Source organism: Salmo salar, chromosome 06, assembly GCF_965601325.2.
Source record: "Salmo salar chromosome 06, fSalSal1, whole genome shotgun sequence".
In the NCBI taxonomy this organism is placed as follows: domain Eukaryota; kingdom Metazoa; phylum Chordata; class Actinopteri; order Salmoniformes; family Salmonidae; genus Salmo; species Salmo salar.
Genome location: NC_138296.1, coordinates 72,770,151 through 72,782,924, shown reverse-complemented (window position 1 = coordinate 72,782,924; position 12,774 = coordinate 72,770,151). Strand labels below are relative to the sequence as shown.

General features: G+C 45.1%; 1 protein-coding gene across 5 annotated transcripts in view; it reads right to left on the bottom strand.

Annotated features, from left to right (window-relative positions):
- Positions 1-12,354, bottom strand: part of nhsl1b (NHS-like 1b) — a 169,076-nt gene extending 156,722 nt beyond the window's left edge. For 2 of the 5 annotated variants that reach the window (XR_014392732.1, XM_045720935.2), the window contains exon 1: positions 11,727-12,351. Coding sequence is in view for 4 of the 5 variants with exons in the window: in XM_045720935.2 (XP_045576891.1) it covers positions 11,727-12,063 (337 nt within the window). In the remaining variant the exon portion in view is untranslated. Of the gene's footprint in view, positions 1-11,726 lie in introns of all 5 variants that reach the window. The other 3 variants (XM_045720942.2, XM_045720941.2, XM_045720938.2) reach the window with 2 other exon arrangements.
- Between the last annotated feature and the right edge of the window lie 420 nt (positions 12,355-12,774).

The following is a 12,774-nucleotide window of genomic DNA, read 5'->3' as shown; positions in this document are numbered from 1 at the left end:
GACTTACGCATAGTTCAATAACGTGTACTAGAGGAGGAACTGGCCTTACAGCCTGTCCATAGACTGTGGTGTATGTAATGGTATTTCCTCTGACTTAGGACACAGTAGAGAGTGTTTATACAGGCTCCAATGCAAATCATGAGGATATGATGTCTCTCTCTGTCTGTGTGTGTGTGTGTGTGTGTGTGTGTGTGTGTGTGTGTGTGTTTGTTTGAGGGAAAGAGGGTGGGGGGTGTCATAGCACTAGCGACAGATGTGGCAGAAAATCCCTGTTTATTTATCCTGAGCCAGTCCTCATTCAGCAGTGTGTGTGGGTTGTCACGATACCAGTATCCCCATACCACAATCCCAGATTTACCTTGGCAAAGCAGACATAACTTTATGATCCTTTGAAAACCTACTATGTCAAATATTGTAGAGCTATACCTTGCAAAGGTAGTCTAGCGGGTTAGAGAGGCGAGCCAGAAACCGAAGGGCTGTCTGTTCAAATCCCGGGTCTGATGGGAAAGATCTGGCTACCAGAGTGTTGCTGCTATCAAATCCTAGATGTCATTGCGCCCTTGAACAAGGCACTTAATCCCCCACAACTACTGCTCCATAGGCGCCCTGTGTGGCAGCCCACTGCTCCATAGGCGCCCTGTGTGGCAGCCCACTGCTCCATAGGCGCCCTGTGTGGCAGCCCACTGCTCCAACCTGTACATGAAGGTGTGTCTTTCAGAGGGGTTGGGATAAAACTGTAGTCAAACTTCAGTTGGACCTTGTTTACAATTGAGGAATAAAGTGATCTTAAATAAGGCCCAATGCAGCCGTTTTTATATCAATATAAAAATATTTTCTGGGTAACAATTACCTTACTGTAATACGTTTCATTAAAATGGGCAAAAATAGCTTTTAAGCTAAAAAAATAAATAATTCTCAAGCAAGGATTTAGCTAGGACTGTCTGGGAGTGGTCAGAGTGGGGAGGAGAAAACTCAAAACTAGCTGTTATTGGCAGAGAGGTTTGGAACTCTTGCTTTTGGTCTATTAACCAATTGACTGCATGGGGATGTCACCATGGAAAGCCCAAACTCCCGCCCATGCAAACCTGCTTATCAGAAGGTCCTGTGTAGATTGTATTTAAAAAAAAAATGATACCAGCAACTATCAGGAAATAACACTGACCAAATGTTTTCACACTTACAGTGTTGTTTCATGAGCTGTTGTACAATATCACACAAAAGACAGGGAATTGACTGCACTGGGCCTGAAATCTGAATAATAAACTAAATCGGACAACATAAAGCTGGTTTTTTTCCAACATAAGGACTGTTTAGGACCTTCCTTACATCTCAATAGCGGTATTGTGCCAACCCTAGTGTGTATGGTGTACAGTAAGTTCCCTTGTACATAAAAGCTGTAAAGTATAGAAGCTGGATGACAACAATAAGCTTTGTGTTTCTGTAAAATGAGCTTCCACCTGCTGTGTGTGTGTGTGATCAATCACAGCAGGGTGTGGTCAGAGTCTAACCGTGTTTGCTCATATTTAAAGGGTAACTTTATTAATAGCAGGGTAAGCACTTAGAGAGATAACACAGACAGGACTACCAGTGTTTGGGCTTCTGAGAGCACTGTTCACCTCCATGTGGTCAGCCTCTCTAACATGAACACAGGGAAACGCTGGAGAAATTAGCTACATCAGTAGAGGTGGGTATAGACAGAGGCACACGCACTGGAGAAACAATAAATACAAGATGCAATGTCACAACACGACAACTCTGAGGTCACTACTGGAGCAGGAATCCTCTGTGTGATACCATTATCAGTCTTATTGTGGCTCTCGGTTTAAACTCAAATGCTTTTATTCATGTGACTGAACATGTTGTCGAGGAAACAGTACTTCTGTTATTTAGCTGCTTAGCAACAAAATAATGAAATTCATTTTTTCTGAAAAGAGTAGTAGGCAGGACAATAGTGTTCGCTGTACAAACCAATGATACAGACCATATACACACACACACACACGACTTGTTGCTTTATCAGCGCATCTTACAATCACTAGGTATCATTTCCCTGATCCACTTGTCTATTCATGGGTGACAAGCCTTTATCATATCTCATGTTTTATGTACAGACCCTGGCCGTGACCCTAATCTCCAACGGTGTCTGTGGGGGAGTTGGGACATGCAGGAAACATATTTCCAATTCACACATGCTTAATACATACTTGTACATGTGTGAAATAGGACAAATACTATACCAAGAAACGCCCTTCTTTACAAGCCATTGGAAAACCTCCCTGGTCTTTGTGGTTGAATCTGTGTTTGCAATTCACTGCTCGACTGAGGGACCATACAGATAATTGTGTGGGGTACAGAGATGGGCAAGTCACTTAAAAATCCTGTTAAAACCCCATTAAATAAACACAGAGTGAGTCCACGCAAGTTGTGACTTAAGCACATGGTTACTCCTGAACTGATTTAGGCTTGCCAGAACAAAAAGGCTTGAACAGGTACTGACTCCAGGCTTTCCAGCTTTTCATTTTTTATTACATTTGTTTTTTTAAAAAAGTCTAAAAACCTATGACAATATGGGTTATTGTGTGTAGGCCAGTGATACAACATTTACAATCAATTTTAAATACAGGTTGTAACACAATGTGGAAAAAGTCCAGGTGTGAGAATACTTTCTGAAGGCGCTGTTACAGCACTCGAAATCATGTTACAGAGCACAATGATGAATGAGTGAGCCCTGAGTCCAGGCACCAATCAGCCTCCCTCAACACCTTTAGACAGGTCACTGGTCCATGAGAGAGCTCAGGGTCACAGCTATGGAAAAACACACTCATGTCGTCTTTGAGGGGAAATAAAAATGGAGGAACGTGGGCGAGTTTCAGCTGTAAAACAGTCGGTCACAATAGCCAGGGTTAAGAGGTGCTGAAACACATGCTGGTGGAAACAGGCGAACACACACATAGGCAAACATACACACCTAAGTTAGAGAACCTTTCCTGCTACCAAACGTCCACACCTGACAAACAAACAGCACCTGGCAGAGAGAGAGAGAGAGAGAGAGAGACAGACAGAGAGAGAGGGCGAGGGAGAGAAACAGAGAGAGAGGGCGAGGGAGAGAAACAGAGAGAGACAGAGAGACAGAGAGACAGAGAGAGGGAGAGAGCGAGAGACAGAGAGGGAGAGAGAGAGAGAGACAGAGACAGAGAGAGACAGAGACAGAGAGAGAGAGAGACGAGAGAGACAGAGACAGAGACAGAGAGAGAGAGAGAGGGTGAGGGAGAGACAGAGAGACAGAGAGACAGAGAGACAGAGAGACAGAGAGACAGAGAGACAGAGAGACAGAGAGACGAGAGACAGAGAGACAGAGGACAGGGCAGAGGCAGAGAGACAGAGAGACAGAGAGCAGAGAGACAGAGAGACGAGAGACGAGGACGAGGCGTAGACGGGACGAGAGACAGGGCAGGGCGGGCGGGCGGGGGGGGGTAGGGGGCAGTCTCAGTGCCTGAACAGATGAAGCGGAGAAAAGAGCATTGTGTTGTTATGTCTTTGTAGTGGCCAGAGTGGCTGTATGAGTTGTGACGTCAGCGCTGCAGGCAGAGGGATGGACACAGCAGAGACAGGCCTGGAAGCCATATGAAAGAACAGGCAGAGGGATGGACACAGCAGAGACAGGCCTGGAAGCCATATGAAAGAACAGGCAGAGGGATGGACACAGCAGAGACAGGCCTGGAAGCCTATGAAAGAACAGGCAGAGGGATGGACACAGCAGAGACAGGCCTGGAAGCCATATGAAAGAACAGGCAGAGGGATGGACACAGCAGAGACAGGCCTGGAAGCCATATGAAAGAACAGGCAGAGGGGTGGACACAGCAGAGACAGGCCTGGAAGCCATATGAAAGAACAGGCAGAGGGATGGACACAGCAGAGACAGGCCTGGAAGCCATATGAAAGAACAGGCAGAGGGGTGGACACAGCAGAGACAGGCCTGGAAGCCATATGAAAGAACAGGCAGAGGGGAAGAGAGGCTTCAAAACATATCTGGATAGAGTAGAGTATAAATGAGAGTTATTGACGACTGATGCACTTAAAAAAGGACACTACTGAAGAAAAAGGAGAGAGAGTGTGTTATACACATTATACACTGTTGACCAACAGTCAAAATATTGTATTTACGGGAGCAGCATAGCAGTTGTGTAATACAGCTATACACTTAAAACAATGTTCTTTCAACATTCTGGTATTTGTTTGTTGCTGTCTTCATCCCAAATGTTCTCAATTTTAACATCTGGACATTTAGCTTTTTCTACTTGTGTCTGTTTCACTAAAAGACACTAGAGTTCTAGAAAACGGATATGAGAACAAAGTAGCCTGAACCCTTGCTGAACTAACACAAACCCTTCAATGAGCTGTGTGTGTGTGTGTGTGTGAGAGGAGAGAGACGGTGAGTATGATAAACGTGAGAGAAAACATTGACGCTGTAGTGATTGTGGAGACATCTACCTGTTAATCATTTAGCAGATGCTCTTATCCAGAGTGCACACATTTTCATACGGTCCCCTGTGGGAATTGAACCCACAACCCTGGTGTTGCAAGCGCCATGCTCTACCAACTGAGCTACACGGGACTAGATGGAAGTAGACCGACTCCCTCACTGGCTCCTATCCCAGGGACAGGCCACCCTAGAGGGGATTAAATCCTGCTCATCTCCCCTGGGCTGGGTAAAGCCCCAGATTACACACTGATCAGCATCCCTTCTAGGTCTGTCAGCCTGGCTCTGGTACTCCAACCACGGAGAGAACCAGGGATGAGTGTGTGTGTGTGTGTCCCTGCCGGATGATGACACAATGTTGGTGTACGCACATCTGGACTGGATGATGGCAGAACACTTTGTTAAAGTGTGTGTGTGTGTGTGTGGTGTATTATCCATACAATGTGTGTAGGTACTACGGAGTCACGGCGTAAAAGACCATCTCCCCAATGGCAGAGTTTGACAGGAGAGAGAATGTTCAGGAGAGAGAAAATGTTCAGGAGAGAGAAAATGTTCAGGAGAGAGAAAATGTTCAGGAGAGAAAATGTTCAGGAGAGAAAATGTTCAGGAGAGAAAATGTTCAGGAGAGAAAATGTTCAGGAGAGAGAAAATGTTCAGGAGAGAGAAAATGTTCAGGAGAGAGAAAATGTTCAGGAGAGAAAATGTTCAGGAGAGAAAATGTTCAGGAGAGAAAATGTTCAGGAGAGAGAATGTTCAGGAGAGAGAAAATGTTCAGGAGAGAGAAAATGTTCAGGAGAGAGAAAATGTTCAGGAGAGAGAAAATGTTCAGGAGAGAAAATGTTCAGGAGAGAAAATGTTCAGGAGAGAAAATGTTCAGGAGAGACAGCGATAGAAAGACAGGCAAGGCACCCTCACTCTCTACAACTATACATGTTTAGATCCAAGCCTTAATCCTACAGCTCTCACAGGCTTACCACTAGACTGGTTGTACTGGACTGTCTCCACACACACTAGGATTTAATACTTACATCAAAAGAAAAGGGGGGAAACAGCTTTCCGTTTACTTTAAGTCTTACAATACAGTACAGCGTCACGGTTCAGCCATCCTACGTCAACATAAAATCCATTTCCGATGAGACAGATTAGGAGTTTCTTCCCGTTAGGAACAGGAAATGTCACATGACAAAGTCAAAAGATTAGCATGGAAGTGAGAGAAGACGTCATTGGGGTCACTTTCCCTTTTACCAGTGGTGACAGTTGGGTTTCTTTTCCACATTGTGACCCATTGTGTACACACACACACACACACACACACACACACACACACACACCACCTCTTTCTAACTCCATGTCTCCTGGCCTCACTTCACTCCATGCTGTCATTGCCATCACTAACGGGACAAAAGCCAGTCAGGACGTTTTGAGAATACACAAATCCTTTCCCATCAATGGAAGCCAATGGAAGCAGCCAGACGGGTTCTAAAATGCAACCAGGGTCCAATGACAGAATGGAGGGAGCAGCAGAGCCATGGCTCTGGGGGGGCAATGAGAGAAAGAGTCCATGTGGGCATCTCACGCTACCTCAGACCCCCCAGGTTGGGTGAGAGGGGGATCCAGGCCATGCCAGGGTACAGAGGGATCCAGGCCATGCCAGGGTACAGAGGGGTGAGAGGGGGATCCAGGCCATGCCAGGGTACAGAGGGATCCAGGCCATGCCAGGGTACAGAGGGGTGAGAGGGGGATCCAGGCCATGCCAGGGTACAGAGGGGTGAGAGAGGGATCCAGGCCATGCCAGGGTACAGAGGGATCCAGGCCATGCCAGGGTACAGAGGGATCCAGGCCATGCCAGGGTAGTGAGAGAGGGATCCAGGCCATGCCAGGGTACAGAGGGATCCAGGCCATGCCAGGGTACAGAGGGATCCAGGCCATGCCAGGGTACAGAGGGGTGAGAGGGGGATCCAGGCCATGCCAGGGTACAGAGGGGTGAGAGGGGGATCCAGGCCATGCCAGGGTACAGAGGGGTGAGAGGGGGATCCAGGCCATGCCAGGGTACAGAGGGATCCAGGCCATGCCAGCGTACAGAGGGGTGAGAGGGTGATAACATCATGTTACCTCGTTTCACCACTACTGTAGGTCAACAGGAGGAGAGAAGGAGCCCCTTAACCCTCGTTCTGGTCCGTGTGTGTGTGTGTGTGTACACACACACACAACACGTGTCTCGCTGGAATGTGAAACCAGTCGGACAGGTGGGCGTACAGGACTAAGAAAACAAGGTTCACAACATGAACAACAAATTAGAGCCACATCAGTCTTCCTCCCTACTATGTTATAACCTTTACTTTAGAGAGCACTTTCATCTATGAAAAACACTTAAGTTATCATTAGGCAGGTATGTGTGTACTATAGGCCACAGGGTGCAGACACAGAGACACAGTACAGTAGCTGTCTAAACTTAGACTGAAGCAGACTGAGCCCAGACCTGCTGTCATGTCCTTCAGTAAGAGTGATTCCATGACAACAAAAAATCAGACACACAAAGGTCCTTGAGAAGCACCCAGGCAGACACACACACTCCACATGGCAGCGTGTGAGAGATGAGGGGCGAACGAGCAAAGACATACACATCTATAAATATCAGAGAGGGATAAGGGGAGGAATGTGACCGCTTTGGGGTGTGTGTGTGTGTGTGTTAGTGGTGATCAGCAGGGCATCTGAATGTGTGTGTGTGTGTGTCTAGGCAGGCTTGTAGTGTGTGTCCTAAGCTATCTGAAAAGGGAGGCCCTAACACTGCCTACACTCCAATTAACCTTCAATGCTGTTTGACACACTTTCCATATTAAAATAACCCACAACTCCCTACTGAAAGACAAACCCTCTATATTTGGCCAAGCCGTTTCTAACAAATGACAGAAATTGGCTTATTATATGGTAGACTTAAAGGAACTAGATGTAGAATTTTTGCATTGTAATTTCAGAAAATATCCATAATATATCTGGAGTAATAGTATAATTATTTTCTCACAAACAAATTATTTTGGACCAATGCAAAATCACAATCTGAAAATGAAAACTTTAGATTTGACAAAAGCCATGCCAGGTTCTGTTATCAAAATGGGAAAACTGCACCCCCCCCCTCTATAACATGGGCTTCACTAAAAGGCCTGGTCACCTAACCGAGCACACCGAACAATGGCCAATGTAGACGTCGCTCTGTCATTTCCTGGTTGCTAAAATTCTACACGCCTCGCTCAATTTCAGTTTATTTGAGAAAACAAACACTGAATAGTGTTGGGAATAATTGCACCATCTAAAATCGATGCGAAATCTCTTTTCAATAACAACAAATATTGTTAATATTCACAAATATTGTTTATATTCAACCTAAGAGTGGTTCAAATTTCCCTAGCTCCCACGTGGGTGAGACATTCTACATGTAGCGCCTTTAAAGAAACAGTTCTCCCTCAAATCACACTCTGAAGTCTCCATCAAAAGTAGTCTAGGGTTAAGAGGAGTCCATTTCCCACACCATCTGTGGTGTCGTTGATCTAGCTAGATGCATGAGGAGAATGAATGGGAAAGATAGGCACTATTTCATTCCATCTAATTACATGGTGCCAACTTCAGCGTAGCTCCAAAATAATTCCATGTTCATAAAGCAAATGCTTTTATCTTTACCCAACTTGGGCCTATAGATAACATATCATTGAGTAGCCCATGTGGGAATTAATCCAACAACTCTGGTATTGACAGCATCCTGCTCCATGCCTACTGAGCCATCACAAGTGACAGAAGTTGTTATTGTGTTGGTTGAAGTTCAGGCGTGGCAGTGACCCGTTTTTGAGGGCTGAAGTGCTAACAGGGATAAACTACTTGACTTTGCTTAACCTAACTCTTGATTCACTCAGGTGTTTCCCACCAGAAAGAGAGACAGAGGCTGACCATGCCACTACAATGAACTCTGACCCTCAGACAAACTCAGGAGCATGTGTCCGCACACACAAACACACATGCCCTTCCCTAAATGTCAAGCACCAAGCAGCTAGGGGCTCCTCTTGTTGCTATTCTACTGCGCCTGACGAGTAACAGGATTCCTTCCCATCTGTACGCAGACCTGCACCCAGAGCAGGGTATGGGCTAGCTTTAGCATAGCAACAGTGGCTTTGTGTCTTTACAAAATCATTCTCGTAGCATAAATGCCTCTAGACTTGCCTAGCGAGAGCACAGACTATGCTCAACTTCATTCAGTCTAATATTTCAATAATAAGAACTGTCATAACGAGCCTATTTTATTATATGATCAAAGTGTGTGTGTGTGTGTGTGTGTGTGTGTGTGTGTGTGTGTGTGTGTAATAGAACCTAAGGCGGGCATTTAAAACATGCCAGTGCTTCTCTTGGACACTAAAGCTCCCCTATGTAACCACATTCCAGTCGTCTCTCTCACAGCTTGTCTAGAACTTCCTGGCTCAAACTAGAGAAGACCTGCACTGGCTTCACTAACCTCTAAGTTGGGCTTAAACACCCCCACAGGTAGACTGATGTAGGGCCAGGTGTTTTCCCATTAGGAGCGGCAGGTAGCTTAGACTAGTGTTTCCTAACTCCAGTCCTCCAGTACCCCCAACAGCACACGTTGTTGATGTAGCTCTGGACAAGCTCAGCTGATTCACTGGAGGACTGGAGTTGAGAAACACTAGACTAAAGGATGGAAAGGGAGAGGCTGGCCAGCAACTGGAGGTGTCGCCAGACCCGGGTGGAATCCCAGGTTCTATGGGAAAGTCTGTTGGGGATTGAGCTGCTAACAAGCATACACCCTGGTAGAATGAGGTTGGGTTATAACTAGAAGCCTCCACCCTGGGAGAATGAGGTTGGGTTATAACTATAAGCCTCCACCCTGGGAGAATGAGGTTGGGTTGTAACTATAAGCCTCCACCCTGGGAGAATGAGGTTGGGTTATAACTAGAAGCCTCCACCCTGGGAGAATGAGGTTGGGTTGTAACTATAAGCCTCCACCCTGGGAGAATGAGGTTGGGTTGTAACTATAAGCCTCCACCCTGGGAGAATGAGGTTGGGTTATAACTAGAAGCCTCCACCCTGGGAGAATGAGGTTGGGTTATAACTAGAAGCCTCCACCCTGGGAGAATGAGGTTGGGTTGTAACTATAAGCCTCCACCCTGGGAGAATGAGGTTGGGTTATAACTATAAGCCTCCACCCTGGGAGAATGAGGTTGGGTTATAACTATAAGCCTCCACCCTGGGAGAATGAGGTTGGGTTATAACTATAAGCCTCCACCCTGGTAGAATGAGGTTGGGTTATAACTAGAAGCCTCCACCCTGGGAGAATGAGGTTGGGTTATAACTAGAAGCCTCCACCCTGGGAGAATGAGGTTGGGTTGTAACTATAAGCCTCCACCCTGGGAGAATGAGGTTGGGTTGTAACTAGAAGCCTCCACCCTGGGAGAATGAGGTTGGGTTATAACTAGAAGCCTCCACCCTGGGAGAATGAGGTTGGGTATGTGGTGGTATTTAGTATCATGTGGTATCTGAGGTTTATTAAAACAGTCTCTCTGGTGTATTGCCTTCACCAGTGAGTAGAGTATCTGGTATCGCAGGCTGTGTAAAGAGTTAATAAGATGGGGTATCTGGTATCAGAGGTTTAATTAAGCGGGCTTTCTGACAACAAGTTGAATCTGGTCTTTGGTATTAGGGAGTGAATATGTTATATGTCAAGTAGTAGACTTACACCAGCTGGAGAACTTGCCTTTCAGTGTCATTATGATGACTGATTCCATCAAGTTCAGCATGTAACCTACTGTCTGTTACTCATCATACATACTCTATAAACTGTGTCTAAGTGGTGTATGTGTTACACTGGGGCGGAGGAGAAGTAGGCTACAGTCAGTCTACAGCTGTTGGTGAATAAGTCCTCCTCAAAAGGAACGTGGACGTATGTCTGGTGTTTTAGTAGATGAAGTCAGACGAAGAAAAGACTGTTAAACCGTACTTCCTCTTGACTAAGTTTTGACTGCTGGGAGGTAGTTGAATTAAGATTCACCCGGGATTTTGGCATGGGATGTAGATTCAAACAAAAAGAGGTGTGTGGTGTGTAAAAGCCAGGAGGAAATTCAGCAACCTGACAACAAATGTTTCCCAACAAGCTGCTGAAGAAATGTAAATTCATCCAAATATGTGCCTTTTGGTAAAATAATATAAATAGACAACAGGGATACAGTTCCCTGGCAGATAAAACATTGACACACTACTAGTAGGCAATCAATCAGGTAGTTTGCTGTGATTCAAAAGTTAGTGTTACAGTAGTTTGTTTACTCAGTGCAGCAGTATGGCAAGTATCTTTGCAATCGTGACGTAGCTGCCTGGCTGGCACAAGGCAGCAAAACATGCCAAAGTGAAAGACAAGCATCAGCACGAAAAAGTACGAACATGTATGCACTCACTAAGTACCTTAAATCGCTCTGGATACGAGCATATGCTTCTTCTTTTTTTTATCGAAGAAAGAATTGCGTCAGCTTCAACATAAGTCCCTACCCTCAAAATAAGATAGTGTGTGGATTGTGGAGAGTCAACAATTAGGCTATCAAAAAGGGAATTGATTTCACGTTCATCTTTGAGGACTAGGAGACAGAAGGATTCGGCTTGTGTGAAGGTTGGTCGTTGCCGCTCCAGCCCGAGGTCCTAAATGTCGTTATGAAGCATGCTTTGAAGACCCCACGCCACAGGCGCCCCAGATCGCGCAGATGGTCAGTGAGTTGCTGGAAATCGATCACATATGACAGGACTCACGCCCGTAGAATAACCGTATTAGCATAACTTCAAACCTAACTCAAACACACGCCATGTGTTTACTCGACAGTGGCACGCCCTCTTGTTTTTACCAATACTATGTGACAATCTGTTATTAATTCATTCAAATATTAACAAACCCGTTAGCTATCCTCAAGTACCTTGCTGCGTTAAGAGTTTAAAGTAACACTTTCATGATTAATTTAAATAATACTTCGTTTTAAATGGCTGCATTTTGTTACAAAACTATTATTATGACGCTGTACACACAGCATAAGGATACACGTATTACTTTTGAACAATAAACCATAACTACTATATACAAAGTCTGACCAATGATTTATAAACATCATTAGGACTGACTGGGTAGTCCTAAAAAAAACTGCTTCAACAACGAAAATATGTAGTGTCAAATACACGACAACCAAAAAAACATCACAATCACACTTACGGATTTTGATTTTCTTGTGATCGAACTTGATGACAGCATTGTGTAAAGTTTCCAGGCGCACTTGAATCCTGCAGGATCTTTGAAACACCATTCCAGCCTCCATCTCAATCCCCAGAAATATGTCGCTTGCATTTCGTGATAGGTCGGAAAGTTGGTGAAGTATGTTTATCAATGTATGAGAGCAAACCTCATCCAAGGCTGTGAATAAAACAGGCTTCCGAAGTTTGCGTCCATCCACCACTATGAAAGCCCCATCTTCTTCACCCAAAGTTTTGGCATCCCTCCTGGGCAACCGAGACAAATGCCGCGGCTCCACGATTCTTTGGTGGAACGGCATTTTTACGAATTCCAGGGAAGACAAAACAAGAAAAACTTCGGTCACAAGGTCTCTACATTAAACCTCAAGAAACAGATCTAATGCTGCTATTGTTTGTGAAGCTACATGATCCTGACATCCCGCCATATTTTTCAAAGATGCGAAATTCCGCTGTACGGAGACGTTGCTCCCAAAGTCTATTCAAATCCAACGAGATCCAGCATAGAAAAACAACTCGCCGAACAAAGTAGAGGGAAAGTACGAGTAAAACACGGAAAAGTACAACCACCTGTGGCAACTGGAGTCTGATTTCTGTATCTGCGAGATGTGGAAGAAACGTTTACCTGCCTCCCCTGCTGCCAAGGCAGGACGGAAAATCCGGACTGGATTCCCTGTACAACGTGAAGTACAACCGTATTTATTTTCCACGGAAATGTGCATTTGGGTTTTGCCCGTTTCAAAGATGAATATAAAGATAGACATTGGACACTAGAACAATTCTAAACATTCTCGGAACATTGTTTCACTCACATACTGTATGTCCAGGACTATTCTAGGCAATATTCCTACCATTGCACAATCTGGTTTCCCTAGAAGGTTGGACCCCAAACTCACATCCAACAATAATTCCAAGGCTATTGTTGATAAGAGTCATTCAGATTTGTCTGAGTCCACAGAAGTAAAATATCTAGGCTGACTTTAGACAGGCAGTCAATTTCAGATATTTTTTTT